The sequence below is a fragment of the Artemia franciscana genome, chromosome 18 (assembly GCF_032884065.1).
Source record: "Artemia franciscana chromosome 18, ASM3288406v1, whole genome shotgun sequence".
NCBI lineage: Eukaryota > Metazoa > Arthropoda > Branchiopoda > Anostraca > Artemiidae > Artemia > Artemia franciscana.
Genome location: NC_088880.1, coordinates 27002436 through 27022809, shown reverse-complemented (window position 1 = coordinate 27022809; position 20374 = coordinate 27002436). Strand labels below are relative to the sequence as shown.

Below are 20374 nucleotides of genomic sequence, written 5' to 3'. Positions count from 1 at the left end.
TAAAATTTTTAAATTCAACATTTATCATATATTGACCAGAAATAAGCTGACAAGGGTATTAGCTCGGTATTTTTTTTATCCGGTGTTCCTCTGTTCCGGTGTTCTCTTTTCCGGTGTTCCTCTGTTCCGGTGTTCTCTTTTCCGGTGTTCTTTCATGCCAATGAAAAATATTGTCTGAATGCAACCTTTTATACAATATATGACATCCTTGCAATATTATCATGTATCTTTTGCTCTTTAAATGCATACAAATTGGCATCATTCACAAGGATTTTTTTTAAAATTAAAGCTCTAAAGTATAGTCAGCCAAAGCATGCACATCCTGCCAATGACCGACCAAAATATTGCCATGCCCCACCAGTAGGGGCTACACCCCACGTCGAAAATCATGGCTCTAGATAAAACAAAAATTGTGTCTACACCAATTTTCTAAGTAGGATGGTATATTACCCATTCTTGATTGATAAAGGAAGGTCTTAGTTGCCTAGACCTCATCTAACCCTATTAATTTGAAAACAACGCTAGAGTACGGCAGAAGAGGTCATGGTTCCTCCTAAAGGCCAAAAAGTTCCTACAACATGAATTAAAAATGGGAGAGGCTGGCAAAAATGGTGTAAAACGAGTTTTTAAATAAAAGGGCCCAGGACGATTTCTATTCTTTCCCCCTCCTCAAAATAAGTTAAAATTGTGGCTCTACCAGCTTGGAAAGTAAAATACAATATTACCTTCTGAAAATTGGCACATTTGCCCATATTTTTGGACTATTTCGGCATACTTTTGGCAGTTTTTTTTTCCAAAAATACGAAAATTATTTAATATTTGTTAAGAGAGAGAATTTATTAGTTTTTAATTTATAGTATTGTCCAGGTTAGATTTTCTACAAATCTTAACTCCATCATAGTCATGGGGGCCAAAAATAGTAATAAAGTTAACAAAAATAGCACCTTAAAAGGTTATGCACAAGTCACACCTTAGTTACAATCGCACAAAGTCACAACCATAAAAAGAACTCAAAAAATAATTTTTCATTATTTCGCTTCTATTTAAATAACTAATTATCGAAATACAGAAATTACTCCTAGAAGCTGAAACTCGGACTATTTTGGAGTAATTTGCTCTCTGTATTTATGTATAGATGTGTCATGGAGACTTCCAAAGAATGCAGAAAAAACTATTACTTAGCTTCAAAAACAATTGTCTAAAAAAATTCTTGCAATCCACTGGACCGATAGAATGACAGATGCCAAGAAACTCCCTCCCGAACAACTTTTTAATACCCAAATCAATACTAAGCAGGACGGTGCTTTGTGTTTTCGAAAATATGGCTGCTTCGAGCCGAATCAAAAGAGCTAGAAACACTATTACAATTTAATCCTTTTGTTATATTTTCCTTATGTTGTTACAGCAATTTCCCCAAGTTTTGGTGGGTTCTACCAACATAATAAGTGCCGTAGTCATATGGTATTTGATACACTCTGAGGCGAGTAACTGGGATCTTATCCTTACCGGAGTTAAGGAAATTGATGACTTTCAATTACTGGTAAAAGCCACATGCATATTATACTTTGTTGATGACAGCTATTAGATATAGAGCCGAAATATTCATTTAAAAAATAAGATCTTGATTGTCTTAATATAATTCCTCGTTGTTTTACCTTTTTGTTATTTGTGTTATAATAATACGATAGATAATTTTTCTTAAGTACATAAAGTTAGAACAAGTTAAATAATATAAAATAACTAATAAAACCGATTTAACCGTAGCAATTTGAATTTTAAAGATTACAATTCAATTTTTGACTTGGTACATTTTTACACTGAACCTCCGTTATTGAACAGGAAGCGTAAATAAGTAATATAAATGAAATACACCCCATAACTGCTTCTCCTCCAGTTAAAATATGATTTCACACAGTTCAGATTCCCAGCACCTGCCAAGTCAATAATTTTAACGAGTCTTAAAACATGAACTAGGGGAAGAAACCAGTATATCCCCTCTGCATTTCATCAAAATTTTTCCAATACTCCCCTTGGTCGTAAACAAAATCCCTTGAAATTGTAGCCATCGGGCAAGCTATTTTAATACCTTCATTCTTAGCGATACTTAAATACGTTTATAGCAAAATAATGGAAGTTACACAAAGAAGACTTGGAACCGTCGCGTCGTTTAGTTATTATAAAAATGTCTCAAGTGTACTCGTAAAAATTCAGAAGCAACGGGGGAGAGGGTCGAGACAAATAAAAACTTAAAATGGCGGGAAAGGAGACGGGAATGGGAATGAAATGGTGGGAATGGGATTAAAGGAGACGGAGAATTCCAAGGAGTTTTAAGAGGAAATTTCCACCCGAAACTAATTACAGCCGAAAACGGCCGAAAAATAATGCTCAAAAAAGGAGAAGAAAAGCACCCCCCCCCAAAATGTACGGTAAAGGAAACCACTATAAAGTGATATATGAAATAAAACTGAGCAATGTGACCGCGCTGCCACCAAGCGACGACTTATCTTTAAGCTGTCTAGAAATGAGTAGGATATATCTCCTTGACTGACTGATTGAATTTACTAGAGCCTTAGAAGGGGAGGGGGGATGAAGTGCTCGGGTCTAAAATCTATACCATATTTCGATAAAACACACTCTGTTCAAAGTTATCCCGCCATTTTCCGAAGGTCAGGGTTCCCCAGACATTTCATATAGTTTCCTTAAGTACCACCCAAGCACAAGTTTATGTTTCTTCTTTTCTTGGTAATCGCTTTTAAGAGAAGCCAAAGGAAGTAAATTTGACAATATGGACACCACCAGGAAGGGACGGAGCGGACATTGGCCCCACTCTCTTGGGAAACAAGAAGAAACAATTAAAATGTATTGGAAGGGAAAATGAGGACAATTCTCCATTTAAATTCTTGTAAAAAAAAACTCTAGTTAACGTATATCCCCCCCTCCTTAGGAAAGCTTCTTGGCTGCACTCTGGGTCAGCATATTCATCTTTTCTTTTATTTCCAGTTTTTAAGAGCCGTTGTTTTTCTGAATCTAATTCTTCTTAGCTTCTTATTATCAGTTCTAAAGCAAGTAACAGAATCTAAAAAAATTCCTTCTTTAGTTAAAATTTCCAGTCCCTTACTTTACTACAGACCACGATATATATTCCAGATGCAATCTATACTATAGTATATTTTCTTCGTTATTGGTTCTTCCTCTAGGCTCTTTAATTCGGTATCGCCCGCAGTGCATCATCTTTGATTATCAGTAAATTCCCGATAATTTTCAACTTGAAAAAAAAAAAACAAAAAAAAAAACAAAAAAAAACAGGCAAATATATTAAAATTTAGAAAAAACAATCAATTCAAATACAAGATTACCCAAGGAATTTGCTACAAGAAGGCAGAAACAGAAAGCTTAGATTTCAGAGAAGTCACCTTTATTTTCTTAATCTACGTATATTAGAGACTCAACTCCCCCAAAAATTTACAGAAATGTTCTAAAAAATATTACTTAGAAATCGGAGATCCTTTGCCGTCAAAATTTCCAAGTATACATCTTTGCTTACTGCTTAAATCTTTCTTTCGATGAATCTAGACACTTCGCAATAAAAAGAGAAAGTGACAGAAAACATTTCCAAAAAGATTTCCAGGAACTAAGTTACTAGGGTGTTTATATTAAGAAAATAATGTTGACTTTCCTTATTATTATGAGTTTTATGTTCAGTTTGTCGTTCTTTATGCTGATTAACAAAAAATACGAAACCCATCTGGAGATAGTAGTATAGATATCAGCAATTCTTCTTTTTCTGTTTTAGCATTAATATGCAATTATCTTTTAGTCACGTGTATCAGTAATGACGTTTTTAGTCCTGTTGCAATGACCCGTCCAAAATAAACTAATATTACCAGACATTTTTTTCGATTTAAACATACAATAAATTTATTTAAAACCTTGCTAGCTCATATACAAAGCATCACAAGAGCTAAGAGCTCATACGGCACTTGAGACGAGGCAAGAAGAGCTAAGAGCCAAGAGATCCTATGGTATGAGCTCTAGCAAAATTCTATGAATCAATAGATTGATTTAAAAGGAAAATAAGAGGCTTAATGCCGGTCAGGATTTAAAATAAGAGCTCTGAGTCACGATGTCCTTCTAAATATCAAAATTCATTAAGATCCGATCACCCACTCGTATGTTATAAATACCTAATTTTTTCTAATTTTTCCTCTCCCTTTAGCGCCCCAGATGGTCGAATCTTGGAAAACGACTTTATCAAGTCAATTTGTGCAGCTCCCTGACACGCCGACCAATTTTCATCGTCCTAGCACGTCCAAAAGCACCAAACTCGCCAAATCAATGAACCCCTCCCCCCAACTCCCCCAAAGAGCGAAATCCAGTACGGTTCCGTCAATCACGTATCAAGGACATTTGCTTATTCTATCCACCAAGCATCATCCCGATTCCTCCACTCCAAGTGTTTTCCAATATTTCCCCCTGCAACTCCCCCCAATGTCAAAAGATCTGGTCGGGATTTGAAATAAGACCTCTGAGACATGGATTCCTTCTAAATATGAAATTTCATTAACATCCGATCACCTATTCGTAAAATAAAAATACCCCAATTTTCACGTTTTCCAAGAATTCCGGTTTCCCCCTCCAACTCCCCCCAATGTCACAGGAAAAGGTCGGAATTTAAAATTAATGCTTTAAAGCGCAAGACCCTTCTAAATATCAAATTTCATTTAAGATCTGGTCACCCTTTAGTAAGTTAAAAATACCTCAATTTTCAAAATTACCCCCCTCCAAATCCACCAAAGACAGCAGATCCGGTCCGATTATGTCGGTCACGTGTCTTAGAAAGGTTCTTATTCTTCCCATCCAGTCTCATCCTGATCTCACCGCTTTAAGTATTTTCTAAGATTTCCGGTTCCCCTCAACTGCCCGCCCCCCAATTGCGCGTGATCCGGTTGAGATTTAAAATAAGAGATCTGAGTCACGAGGTCCTTCTAAATATGAAGTTTTATGAAGATCCGATCACTCCTTCGTAAGTTAAAAATACTTAATTTTTTCTAATTTTTCAGAATTAACTCCGCCCCAAATAGAGCGGATCCGTTCCAATTATGTAAATCACGTATCTAAGACTTCTGCTTATTTTTCCCACCAAGTTTCATCCCAATCCCTCCAATCTAAGCGTTTTCCATGATTTTAGGCTCCCCCACCCCAAACTCCCCCCAATGTCACCAGATCCGGTCGGGACTTAAAATAAAAGCTTTGAGACACGATATCCATCTAAATATCAAATTTCATTGAGATCCGATCACTCGTTCGTAAGTTAAAAATACCTCATTTTTTCTAATTTTTCAGAATTAACTCCGCCCCAAATAGAGCGGATCCGTTCCGGTTATGTCAATCATGTATCTAGGACTTGTGCTTATTTTTCCCACCAAGTTTCATCCCGATCCCTCCACTCTAAGTGTTTTCTAAGTTTTAGGTTTCCCCCTCCCAACTCTCCCCTCCAATGTCACCAGATCTGTTCGGGATTTAAAATAAGAGCTCTGAGACACGATATCCTTCTAAATATCAAATTTCTTTGAGATCCGATCATCCGTTCGTAAGTTAAAAATACCTCATTTTTTCTAATTTTTCAGAATTAGCCCCCCCCCAACTACCCTAAAGAGAGCGGATCCGTTCCGGTTATGTCAATCATGTATCTAGGACTTATGCTTATTTTTCCCACCAAGTTTCATCCCGATCCCTCCACTCTAAGTGTTTTCCAAGTTTCAGGTTCCCCCCCCCCAATGTCACCAGATCCGGTCGGGATTTAAAATAAGAGCTCTGAGACACGATATCCTTCTAAATATCAAATTTCATTGAGATTCAATCACATGTTCGTAAGTTAAAAATACCTCATTTTTTCTAATTTTTCAGAATTAACCCCCCCCCCCCCCAACTACCCCAAAGAGAGCGGATCCGTTCCGGTTATGTCAATCATGTATCTAGGACTTGTGCTTATTTTTCCCACCAAGTTTCATCCCTCCACTCTAAGTGTTTTCCAAGATTTTAGGTTTCCCCCTCCCAACTCCCCCCCCAATGTCTCCAGATCGGGTCGGGATTTAAAATAAGAGCTCTGAGACACGATATCCTTCTGAATATCAAATTTCATTGAGATCCGATCACCCGCTCGTAAGTTAGAAATACCTCATTTTTTTCTAATTTTTCAGAATTACCCCCCCCCCAACTAACCCAAAGAGAGCGGATCCATTGCGGTTATGTCAATCATGTATCTAGGACTTGTGCTTATTTTCCTCACCAAGTTTCATCCCGATCCCTCCACTCTAAGCGTTTTCCAAGTTTTAGGTCCCCCCCAACTCCCCCCCCAAATGTCACCAGATCCGGTCGGGATTTAAAATAACAGCTCTGAGATACGACATCCTTCCAAACATCAAATTTCATTAAGATCTGATTAACCGTTCGTAAGTTAAAAATACTTCAATTTTTCTATTTTTCCGAATTAACGGGCCCCCCACTCCCGATGGTCAAATCGGGAAAACGACTATTTCTAATTTAATCTGGTCTGGTCCGGTCCCTGATACGCCTGCCAAATTTCATCGTCCTAGCTTACCTGGAAGTGCCTAAAGTAGCAAAACCGGGACCGACAGACCGACAGAATTTGCGATTGCTATATGTCACTTGGTTAATACCAAGCTTGAGAGGGTACTCGAGTTATATGACGTCAAATTAAAAATAATATGCAGAAATAACTGTTTTAGTTTAAGACAATGATTATTACTCCACAGTGAACTGTACTTTTTGTTCATGTGGGTTATAAATAAACAGAACCCCTTAACTAAACTCCACACAACCTTGACACTATAAATACAAAGGATTATGGTTAACGAGAACATAGAAGTACATACCTAGAACATACCTATGTTCTCGTATATAACAAGTACATAACGAGAACATACCTAGAGAGCTGAGTAGCCATATTTTACATTCCATCGTATGCTGGGCCACCACCTGGCTCGGGAACAACCCAATTGATATTCTGGCTCGGATCTTTAATGTCACAAGTCTTGCAATGTATACAATTTGTTGCGTTGATCTGGAATCGCATCCCTTCTCCTTCTTCTAAAGGCACGTACTCATACACCCCTATAAACATTGATAAAGTGAGTTTTCTGAGTTTCGAAAAAAAACCATATTTGACTTCTGAAAATATTGACAAAACCTTTGAAATTTCACTAATTAGTCAAAAAGTACTCATTTCCTCCTTTTCCTGGAAATGTATTCTCACGGGCAAAATTCCCTCAAACCCTCATTTTAAATGTAATTTGAAATTCTTATTTTTTTCATCTTATTTAATTATGCCACGAGGAGGAGGATACTACCATCTGCTTATTGATTTGCGAAACTAAGACGGTAGAAAATAACTTTTACTTGGAAAACTCTCGCGGGACTGGCTGCTACCCCGTAAATTGCTATATTTTGACCATTTTAGAAATTTTTCTATTAGCCAACCCCTGAAATGATTACTGAAAATTTTGCTACTGTCGATCAACAGAATCAAAATGGGATTAAAAATACTTTGTCCTGCTGATATTCCCTTTGAGAACAGCTTATTTCAGAAGTGGGCAAATTTCAGGTACAACATTTAAGGCCTGAAGCTACGATGTGCATATTTATTTAACGTAGTTTTATCATTTTTATTTGCTTATTACAAGATAATTTTCCTGAAAAACCTTGCTCCGGGGAAAAGATTCATGTTTCCCAGTTGACTTATTGTCTTAATTAATGTCTATTAATGAATTAACGTCATAGTGGAAAAAGCAATCAAAATCCAGAAAAAAAGCTCATTACTCTAAAAGTTAAGTGGAAAACCGGAGAGAGAAACTTCTAGCTTCATTGTCGCAGCAATAAATATGGATATTAATGACTGGAGCCCCTTAGATGCATCTTATTGGAGTTGGGGGACTTGAACTCATTATGTTTTGCTCTGGTGGTTTATTTCGGAGTCAATCGATTTATTTATTTAACAAGAGTGTTATTTCCCAAGACTGCGTACTCCTTATTTTAGCGACGCTTTGATTTTTAGGGAAGAAAGAGTAAGTGCCTAAACATTTAATCTATTAAGTATTAATTACTTTAATTTGATGTTTTTTGATTTGATAGTTTTTAAAGTTTTTTATTTGTAAGTATAGCTGGTATGCACGTATAATAAATAGTTCGTAGAAGTAAAGAAGGTAGTACCCCCGAAAGGGGATGATATCAATAAAAAAAAAAGAGAAAAACAAACAAAAACTAGCGAACAAAACAATAATGTACTCATGATTTATTCATTATGTCTTAATCTTTAATTTCCTGAGATAATTTAGCAAACCACATTGGCCTGTCATAACAAAAACAGAATTAAAGAAATGAATAAATTGCAACATAATCAGTATAGTTTGGTTTATCACCATACTTAGGAGCTTATATTTTCAAAGCCAAGTTAGCAATTTTTGGCGAATTAACTACAATGAGAAAGAATATTCGGTGTGCTCTTTTCATTTTTCTGAGAGAAGTATTGGAAATTTAGAAAAAAAAAATCAAAGAAACGTTCGACCAATATTTTCGTTGGCTTAAAAAAAAGAAAACAATTCTAGATCTCAATTTCTTTAATTTTGTAAAATTTTCTAATACTTATTTTAGAAAATAAAAAAATTGCAGGATTCATTGGAGTCAATTTATTCTATATAAACCTATCTGTTCTATTTAATTTTTCCATTTTACAAAACTTTCTCCTTTTCTTCTCCTCTCTCTGTAAGTTAGTCTTTTTTCTTCACCGAACAGTCTTTCTCATTGTAGTTAAAAAATTGTTTTTCGCAAACTATCCTTTACAACGTTGACAGCGCTGCTGCCGTTTTTTTTTCAAGAAATTTTCAAAATTCAAGTGGTTCAAACCTCTCTAAAGCGGCTTTTACACTACCTATATACTTTTCTATGCTAAGTGTTGACCAATCAGCTTTAAAATAATATTTGACAGGTGGGCTCATAATATCCCCCCACACCTTGATTTTGAAGCACTTTTTTTTGGTATTGAAAAACGCCCTTTTTTGGTACTTTCAGTGATAAAGTTGAAAACAACAAATTGCCCACTTAGATTCGGAAAACAACTTTGCCCCCCTTCAAACATGAATTTGGGGCTTTAGCCCGCCTCCTTCAAGCAAATTACCCTATATGCATAGTATCCCATCTAAGAATATCCACATTTAAAAAGACTTATCGAGAATCTACTAGTGAAATCGGAACAAGTTTTAAAGAATCCCCCCCCCCAAAAAAAACGCCAATCCTTAGGGTATATCCTACCCTCTAAAATGTCTAGTTACACCGCTTCTGAAGTGTTCCATTCCATATGTTCATCTGCGAATCAGACCTATCTTGTCACATCCACCACGGATCCTACATGCTTCCTAGTTTATGAACATCACCTTATACCCCACAATTGATTGACTACGAAATAAATACTTCAGAAATAAATTCTAACACAGAGTAACCCTTAAGCGGTTCCGATCCCTATAAAAAATGTGACACCCAGGAGACAGGGGTTCAGTCCTCGCAAGGGAACGGACCTTATTAGGGGGAACATCCAGCACTGTAAGTGGCAAACTCAGTGATTAATTAGTACCATAGGAGAAAATGTCTCCACATCCTTAGGTGGTATCTACGCAGGAATAATCTCCTTAATTTCCTTCTTTAAGCACTCGGGAAATAGGAACTTCCTGGGAGGGTGTAAAGAGGGAGGCTTTGAAAAGATTGGGATGGAGGAGAAGCGTGAGTGGCTGTGTTGGCCTCAGGCGGCTTGGTGCTGCGGTGAGTTGTTAGTAGTTATAAGCACTGGAACGACAAAAAGACGACATATACTATGCACTATGTGCCATGAAACCGATTAAAGCAAACAAAACTATTTTGTATTCCAGGGGGGGGGTGCAAGTCACCCCCCCTTCCACTCGTTACGCTAAAGTTCGATTTTTCCCTCAAATACCTCAAGAACAAATGCTCTAATATAAGGAAAATCGAATAAATTTTTTTTTTTTTCAAAAATATCCAAGGAATGGAGTGAGTTATGGATGCTAATGTGCTTTAAACAGCACAATATTCAGTTTTAATGTCTTGAAAGACATTAAAACTGAGACATTAAATAACATTAAGCCAATAAAACAAATGCAATTACAAGTTGAGTACATCTGTTGCGCAAAAAATAGCTGGAGTATATCACAGGTAAAACTTTATGGGGTTGGGAGGGAGTAGCCTCAGATCATATATAGAATCAGTTCTACTCAACTTTTAAGTCACTATTTATTTTTTTTTAATTTAAAAATAATGGGCAAATGGTCTGCAATAACTGTTCATTTTGTATGAATCAAGGGTGCCAAAAACGAAAACTGTGTTTTGCACTGAGGCAGTTTTAGGGGGGGGGGAGAGAGACAGAGGGGCACTTGCCCCAGACGCAGAAATTTCATGGGTGCAAAATTTCAAATAAATAATTTAACGGTTATATCAGTTTGTAGTTTTTCAAAATCTTATTTTTACTAAAGTAAACTAGAGGGCGCAGTTTGAAAAATTTGTTAACAAATGCAAGTTTCGTTAAAATCTTGCCTGAAATTTGTTGGAAGTCAGGGAGGGGAGCTAATCGAGATTTTGCCCCGGGCGCAAAAGAGGCCACAACCACCGCAAATTTTGCGATACAAAATGGCCTTTCTTACTAATTAATTAGGGCGTTTCTTTCAAATAAACCCACTCCCAATATTCTAAGGCCACTAGTTCGAAACGATCGTCCTAGAGAAAAAAAGAAACAACAAGAAACAAACACACATGTATGTGTTGGATTAACAACGCTTCTTGGACTACTAATGTCATTGCGTCGGCCCTACGGCGTGTTTCTACAACTGAGTTCAAATATTAGGTCTCATATTACCAAGCTGAAGTCTAACCGACTGAGCCACCGAATGACTATAAATATACACTTCTCCATTACCAAATTTCTCGAAAAAATAAGCAAATTATTGAAAAAAACATCGGTTTTACTAATAGCTTCTCTACACCTGTGAATGCAGGAAACTGAATCAACAGCAAGAAAAAAGGATTCTTGCTTTCAAGAACAACTGTCTTCGCAGGATACTGAATATTAACTGGAGGAAACACTAACTAACCAGACAGTTCACCCTATCACGCATCAACCCCTGGTAACAGATTTCATACGCCAACGAAGATGGCGCTACTTGGGACGCGTTATCCGTATGGCGGAAGATATACTCCCCAGAATGGTACTAGAGTGGCAACCAGAGAGAATCCGATGAAGAGGAAAGCCAAAAAACAGACTTCGTCCTACATACCAGCAAGACCTGAAGTTTATCAATTCGACAGTCTAACCCCAATGGGATGACGTCTGGGCAGCAGCACATATGAGGGATGATTGGCGGCTCTTTCTCGATGCCTTGGGTGCCTCTGGTGGCAAAAGAAGAACTAAGGTAATGTGACTAATAGCAGAGTTCTATATGCGCATACAGTCAATATACGAAATATCAGACTAAGCAATTTTGATATCCCTTTATATGACACAGCCCTATCGAAAGAGAGAGAGAGAGAGAGAGCGAGAGAAAAAAAGGGGGAAAAAACCTTGATATACAAGCATCCTCAGCTCTGAGATCTAAGGAGAACAGTCCTCAAAATCAAGGTCATTCGGATTAAAAGACAGAGAGGAAATCCAGAAGCCAAAGGAACACTACATTTAATTTGAGTGCATTCGAGCTTCGTCATACTTTCAGTCTGATTTATTAAGAAGCACGTGACCCTAAACAGAAAGAAGCTTTAATGGTTCTTTGAACTAACACAATACAAAGAGACATGCCACGCGTCTCTCAGACAAATAGGACCTACAGAATCAATTTAGAAAACAGGCAGAGTAAAAAGCACAGAATCTTAGAATCCTAATCCTAGGTACAATGATGATCATTATAAAAATCACACGATGCGTGGGACCAGACAGTATGGGAAACTATAAAAGAGGAAACTCATGTTCGTTTTTGACATAAAAACAACCAGCGGAATGTGTGACATTACTCACCAAGATTATCTTATATTGTTAAACGAGCAACAATTGTATATTTGCAAAGATGTCTATATAAATATTTATCTTTCAATCTTCTCTCGAATATGTCACTATAATTTTATATGAAAATAGCCCTGCTACCATTTTCCGCTAAGCGATCTAGATAGATCACGACTCTGGGAAAGTTCTTACCCCCAACCAACCCTTTTTACATTTGTCATAAATCTTCTGCTAACTGAAAGTAGAGACCTTTAACGGTTGAAAGGTTTGAGTATAAGTAGAAGTTTGAAAACATTTTTTTTTGTTGACACATCAATTGATTCCGAGCTTTTAGAGAAACCCATTTCATTTGAAAGCAATTAAATGATCTCGGATTCTTAGTTATCTCGCATTAAAAGGTAAAAAAAGGTAAAGAATACGGAATCGGACTTTACAGTCCCTACCAGCGGTGCTGAACTCCGTTTCTTGGCCCTTCAGCCAGGAAATGCAATGGGGGGCTGAGGGGCAACCATCTTGTGCTTTCGCTCACCCTTCCTTTTTACCTTCCCCAGATATCAGGTACCCATTTAGAGGTGGTTCGACTCTGGCTGAGCTTACAGAGTCGCAACACTGATCCCCGTCCCAAACCAAATAATTGGGTACACTAGGATTCGAACCCTAGCTCTCTTGGACAAAGGATCCTAAATCCAGCGTATCAATCCACTCGACTAGAACCTGGCATTACGGCAGAAAAATTACAATAACAATTTGTATATCAGGGGATCGAGATTTGGTCGAGGGTTGTTGTTTGTTCAATAAGATGGTTCATAACAAGACAACTGTTCGTTTTCTAGCACTAGATAGGTCATGACTTTGGGAAAATTCGTTTTGCCTTAATCAATTTTGAAAGAGATTTTAGATATGAACGACGTCACAGATACCCAGACGTCCAATACCCTAATGCTTTTACCTTCTACAACGAATAAATTAAAACGAAATTAGAGTTGTTTTACGAAAGAGGTTTAAAAAAACAAACAACTGTCTTTCTTTTCTCCGAGCGAAGCTCGGTCCCCTGGTCCTAGAGTTAATTTTTAAAATCTAAATATCGACATTCATGCAATTAATTTTTTTTTATCTCATATAATTACTTATGCTTTTGATTTGGCTGTCTCTCATATAGTTACTTTGACGGAAATGACAATGTTCTACGTTCTGCAAACTCATCTAGTGCTAACTATTTTAAAAATAAATAAATCTTGTGGCTTCAGGGAAACTTCAGATTGAATACGACCTTTAACTACAATTCTCATTTTAGTAAATTAGTATAAGGTTTCTTTTCAGTTTGTCGAGTTCTACAATATACCGTTATAGTCTCAGTATCGCTGGCAGTTTTATTCCTTTTAAAGCCACGAAAAAGTGGCCAAATTTCCCCTCTTATCAATTTCCATGCTCTTTGATAGCTGTTGTAAAAATCACACGCTACGTGGGACTGAAGTAGAAAAGACACTGCTGCAGGTGATCAAGCGAAAAGGTAACAATGAGGGTATTATAAGCAGTTAATTATTAAGACACTTATTTCTTCTATTGTATTATCTCAGAATATACGAGATAAATAACTTCTACCAAAATTAATTAATGCTGAAATAGATAATCTTACAAGCTCTTTCATAATGTTTCTAGGACAGTAGAAGTTAATATTCTGTTTCTGCTGCAAGCAATCTCAAAATAGCTGTCTTCGGCCAAAATCCCTAAAAAGACTAAGTTTCAGCCAAAGTCTGTTTCGGGAGGAGTCACCTTCGATAAAATTTGGAGTAAAAGAAATTTTAGTCTGGAGTCCTAACTCAGTTTGATGACGTCTCATATTTAAGATAATTATATTTAATTGAGCTATTCTTAACGAGGGAATGCGTAGTAAGGCAACAGTTAAGTCGTAGGAATATTTTTCTGAAACTACATTCTCTTGAAGTATCTAAGATCAGCCTTATTGGCTACCACGCAGTAGTGACTCCCAAAATAATCGAGATTTATTTGAAAGCTGTAGTCAGCTTCTAAGAACAAGAGGTTGTTGAATTGGATCTTCCATGCATATAAAAGGAATATAGACAGGGGCAGACAACCAGAGGTAGAGAGATATGGGCAAAGCCGACCTTGGAAGAATGGAGGGTAGTTTTGGTTGCACAAGCCTTACAAATCTAGCAAATACAGCCCCTCTGGGGATGAGGTTCAGTTGATATTGTTCACTGACAAGCAGGCAAAATATATGTCACAGAGTTAAAGACATTTTTCAATTTAATTCGTTACCATCCAATACCGTCTGACCTAGATTTTCATGCATTTAAAATTGTAGTTTTTAGTTCTGGTTCCTTTCAAAATTTGGTATAAAACATGTAAGCTTGTATAAAACATGTAAGCTGGTATAAAAACATGTAAGCATGTTACATGTAAACATATCAGTTGCCAAACAACACACTGTAGTCTTATTTTTACTAAAAATTACAGTTTACTGAAGAGTCAAAGCATGCACGGACACGAGAGAGGGGGCTTCAGACCCATTCCCCTTCAAGATTTGAGATTTTTGCGATGTTGCCTTTTTTTAAATATCACATGCAATTTAATGGCATTTTCGTGCCACTGGCCTGCTCTGAGATGGCAATACACCCTAAAATTAATTCCAAGGAAGAACATTATTCCAGAATTTTTCTAAATTAGTTATAGTGTTTCCGTAAAATAGCAGTTTTGGCCTGAACAGAGCCAGAAAGCTAGCGAGCGGAAATTCTGAGAATAGAGGACACAGGAAACAAGACGCTAACATTTAACAAAGGTAAACAAAGAGGTAGAACTTGATGCTTGTCTTTTATAACAAGAAAGACCCCAGCCCCCCCCCCCAAAAAGAAGAAAAAATGCAGAAAAAAGTAACTGGGATAGGGATGAGAATCACCAAATCATTTACAAAATGTTAGAATAGTCTGCTACTGTAAGCTGAAATAGCCATCTTTTAAGACTTCTTTTTAATGTGAGCAGGAACGGTAATTCAGGTATTGATTCAGGTTTACTAATCTACTAATTATCTATGATTCGTTACTTTTATTTATTCGCAATGAGAAGTTGAAGCCTTATACTTAGGCTCATACATATAATACCTTATACCTGTTTCTCATTCTTAACAAAAGAGAAAGAAACTTATATCCTAGCTTTTGATTAACGGCAATGTTGAGATTCAATAAAAAGTGTCACTTCACCCCAACAACGACATTTATGTTGGTCTTTATAAACTACACTCCTAAATTAAGTGAAAAATTTGTCTTGAATAAAGAAAAAAAATTAGTTCCAAATGATTTTTCGGTTTTTCTAGGGTATGTAAAAAAAAATAAAATAAGATTCTTATTGATTTACACTGAAAAATTTGCCTCGCAGATGTGAAGAGAAAACCAACAACCCTACACTCAGGCAACGCTTAAAATAACAATCAATTGATACAAAATACAAAGTTCCCATAATTTGATATGCAAATGAAAACTTATCAATGCAAAAATCCAACATTCCTGGACACAGTTCCTCTATGTTTATTAATATGCACTTTAAATGACAGGGTTGATATATATATATATATATATATATATATATATATATATATATATATATATATATATATATATATATATATATATATATATATATATATATATATATATATATATATATATATATATATATATATATATATATATATATATATATATATATATATATATATATATATATATATATATATATATATATATATATATATATATATATATATATATATATATATATATATATATATATATATACATATATATATATATATATATATATATATATATATATATATATATATATATATATATATATATATATATATATATATATATATATATATGTATCACTGGCAAATGTCTGAAATACCTTAGATTTAGTCGTTGTATTATTTTCTCCTTGGATTTATAACCAAAATTAATCTAACCTTAACTTTCACCACCATTGCTTCCATAAGACTGAAAAAGCCGACTCGCAAAGCTAATTGAATCCAAGCACAGAAAAAGAATTTCGGACATTCACAGTAATATATACATATCTAAATATCTAAAAACAGGTATTTTTTTGAAAAAAAGGTCCCACTGTTAATATTTTAAAATAACTGGCTTTAAACTATTCCCAAAAACCAAAAATTCAGACTTCTTCAGGTTAGGGATTAATCAATGACCACTAAACCAAGAACTTACATTCAGAGCAACAGTTCCTAGGGACAATTGTAGCCCCTCTTTATTTCTCCCCATCAAACTAATTGCAATACAATCTGCAAACAATATTGACAATTCATCACTTGAAGGCAAGCAATGCGAGATATCATTTACATAAATTAAAAAGTGTCGGCCCAAGTACAGACCCCTAAATTTTAGAACGATGATTCATCACAGACTTAGACAAAACTTCTATGAGATAAACATGATCTTTTTAAATCAAGGGCCATACCGGAAATTTCTATATTTTCCAATTTGTCATAAAGAATTCCATGATTAATGGAATCAAATGCTTTTTTATTTAAAAAAATAAATACTTACTACCAAACGGCTATCATCAAAAGCTTGTGATAAAAAAAAATGAGGCATTGCATCTTCCGTTGATTTACCATTAAAAAAAAACATGCTGAATAGAAGAAAATAACTTGGTCTTCATAAAAAGGAATTAAGTGTACTTTTTATTATCTTTTCAAAAGCTTTAAAAACTGGTGTTAAAATAGTAACAGGTACATAATTATTTGGATTACTATTATTATTATTTATTGGAAAACCCGTTATACAAAAAAAGCAAAAAACGGAGCAATAAACAAAAGAGAAAAAGATAAAAAAAGAAGAAATACACACTGAGCGCGAAGGTAAACACTTAAAAAAAACACAACAAAACCATCTTAGCCTTTTTTCAAACTGTACTATATAAGGTGATGACACAGACATACAAAAATACAAAGTTTTGAACAAGGCGGAGCAAAAGTGATAGAGAAAAGAGGAAAACGAACAAACAACAACAACATAAAAAAAGGCGGAGACTACTGAAATAATACAGAATACCATTCCTGGGCAGTCATATATTATATTTATCATCTTCTTTAAACAAGGATAAAATATCAGACTTTAAGGCTATCTGGGAGAACACTATTTTTCATACAAGAGTTGAAAATGTGCAGAAGTGGGTCAAATAGCACACCATCTACATTTTTAAAAAGGGAGTAGATATGCCACCGCATCCACTTAAAAAAATAGAGAAAGAAATACAATGTAACAGCTTTTGCCATTCCAATAGTTGGATAGGGTATATAAATGCACTCTTGTGAACTTTGTTTGGTAAATAATTTCTAAAAATTCTGTCCTCTCAGGGATCTGAACCACCATATTATATCCAACTTTTCTAAAATGGTCAGCAAATGCTTCCGTAATTCCTTTTTTCAATAGATACTCAATGAAGTGCAATATTAGATTGAATATTTTTATTTTAGTTCTATTTTTCCATTATTATTTTCCAGGCTCTCCGGGACGAATTACATTTACAAAACTGATTTTGATAGTAATCTGCTTTCTTGTGTATGTGCAGCCTATAAAAAATTAATTTTCTTTTCTGTTTTCCAGTAAAACTCTGTTTTCCTGTATTCAGTTTTCCCAATAAAAGTGAGGGCTATAAAAAAACGCAGCGTTGAAAACCATTGTTTTAGGGTGGTAACCAGAAGATTCTTTAATGGGGAGAATGATCTATAAAATATTAAGATCCAAATTTTCCAACTTCCTATGAGACGAACTTCAGATGAATTGGAATATTCAGATGATTACGCATTTAACCTCTTAGGGGGTAAAACTCCCCTCATATTGCAAAAGCTGTAATTTATTATAAAAAATTATATTTTATTTTAGAAAACAAATACACTAAATGACCAAATTTTCTTTTAAGCGTTGTTATGCAAAAATGAACTTTAATGTAAAAACAAGGGTAGTAGCCCCCCTCCAATTAAGAGCAATCCTGGGTACGAAACCAAAGACGGACATGAATTAAATTGAAAAAAAATTGAATAAAAATAAACAGCGACATTAAAACTTATAAAGAACAAAATTATTCTGTACATGAGGCTCCTCCTCAATCCGCCGCTCTTTACTCTAAAGTTTCGGTTTTTTGCCAAAACACTTCAAGAACAAATGCCCAAACACTAGTGCAATTGGAATGGGATGAAAAAATATTTTCACAACACCTCAAGACTGGAAGAACTTTGTCATGCGCACTTACTTAAAGTTTTCCATTAAGATGTTTCGAAAGACGAGTGGCAAATAAAACACTAGCAATTACTCACTGGTTATATTTGGTGCACTCATAGCCTCATATGTTGCACTCAAAATGCTATCACCGAAACTGAGCTGAGAATTGAGAATAGAGGTAATCCCTCCCCCTACTCCTCGTGCAAAGAATAATTCTTCTTCGTTTACAGCTTTAATATCACTGTTTACTTTCACTTGAAAGAAAGACTTTCTATTTTTATTTAACTTTAGCTCAAATATGGTATGCATACAAAATTTCTGACTTTAAGAGGTACTTCAGTAAAATACTTTAGGTATATCGTTATGTTAACAGATCAACAAACTATCCATGGCTGATCAGTCAGACGAGAATTAAGTAGACTTAGCTCAGTATCACCATAACGAAGAAATGGGAGATTAGATGGTATACGCTGCGCATGATCAGCACTTTTATATCGAGAAATGGCGCGAAAATGATCAGAAATATCACTAACCAGTGCCGAATTATCTAAGACATCTAGTGACGAAAAAATATTATCAATAAGAGACACATACGTGTCAGTAACTCGGGTTGGTATACAAACTGAAGTTAGAGTTCCCGAAGAGAGCATTATCAAGAAAAAATCTATAGTTGAAGCAGAATTTTGATCCAGCAGGTTGAGTTTGAAATCACCCATAAGGATTAGTTCACAGGGATGATTTTGGACTGAGTCCAAAACCTCTCCCAGAATTTTCATAAACGAAGGAATCCACTAGGGGACCTGTAAACCAAACCCACAGCTAAATCCTTACACTCTGACTTAATCTCAATAAGAAGGGATTCAAAGATTCCTTCCTCATTTCTGCTCAAATCACTTCGGACATTGTATGCAAGACAATCAGCAATATAAAGAGCAGCGCCACCTCTTGCAATCTGTTTCCTGTTCAGCCTCTCCATCCATTAGCCTGGAATATCTAAACGGATATCCTTATTTGAATCTAGGAAGACTTCACATAAATCAATAACATTAGGAGTTCCAACATTAACGATCCGTTAAAGTTACTGAATACTTTAGGCATTCAGTAAAATACTCTAGGCATAGCTATTCCCCCCACTCTTTTTAGTACTGAAATTTTCAAAACACCGTATTATATTTTTGGCACATTTTAAAATCAATTCAAGAAGCCAGACAAGTGCTTTTCGACTGTCAGTCACTTGTCATCGTTATACAAGTAATTTATCACAAGTGGCTGAAAAAAAATCGGGAAAAGCAGAAAATGAGCGGAAAAAAGAACAAGCCAGTAACTCTGTCTGAGAATAATAGCTACAGCTCTACCATAGAAATATTTACCGAATAACAATACCAGCAAGGCTATATCAACAATATATTATAAGTTTCAATGACAATTTGTAGTAAAATAATAAATGATTATAAACATCAAGGTTTATAAACATTTTATAAATCTCCTATGGAGAGGGACAGGGGCGTCAATGGGGAGACAGCTGCTCCCCTCCCCACAATAATGTAGAGAAAAAATTATTATATGTCCCGTGGTCCTTGACTATCCGATATGGACCCCTCTTGCCCATCCCAATACAAATGCCAGACATTCGCCCCTGGAAAGGGATCCCCTTTTTCTAGCAAAACTCCTTTTTCAAACTAATTTTTCTTCTAGAGGGTTTGAATTTCATGCACTTTGAATTATCTATAACTGATTTCTAAAGGGATAGACAATCTTTTAGGTGTTTCAGCATGTTCTGTTGGTACTTAAAAATGGCTCTCTTGTTTTTGGCTAATTTGCTTTCGCGTTTGGTTCGCAAAAAGAATTAAAGATACGTCAGACCAGGGATCCCCCTTTTCCGGCAAAATTCCTTTTTCAAAAAAAAAATATTGATTTTACTACGTCATCTTTCTTTATTAAAGAAGACTACCCAAAACGGTAGCAAGTGTAAATCAAGTTTGAGTTTGGTGCTGAATTAGGGGCCCAAAATTTCCACGAAAATCATTAATCTTTTAGCTTTAAT

At 35.5% G+C, this 20374-nt stretch overlaps 1 protein-coding gene across 2 annotated transcripts in view; it reads right to left on the bottom strand.

Annotated features, from left to right (window-relative positions):
* The window catches only part of LOC136038821 (electron transfer flavoprotein-ubiquinone oxidoreductase, mitochondrial-like), a 204413-nt gene that overhangs the window by 12557 nt on the left and 171482 nt on the right, over nt 1-20374 (bottom strand). The window contains exon 10 of one of the 2 annotated variants that reach the window (XR_010620312.1): nt 6897-7134. Coding sequence is in view for 1 of the 2 variants with exons in the window: in XM_065722224.1 (XP_065578296.1) it covers nt 6971-7134 (164 nt within the window). In the remaining variant the exon portion in view is untranslated. The remainder of the gene's footprint in view (nt 1-6896; nt 7135-20374) is intronic. The other variant, XM_065722224.1, reaches the window with a different exon arrangement.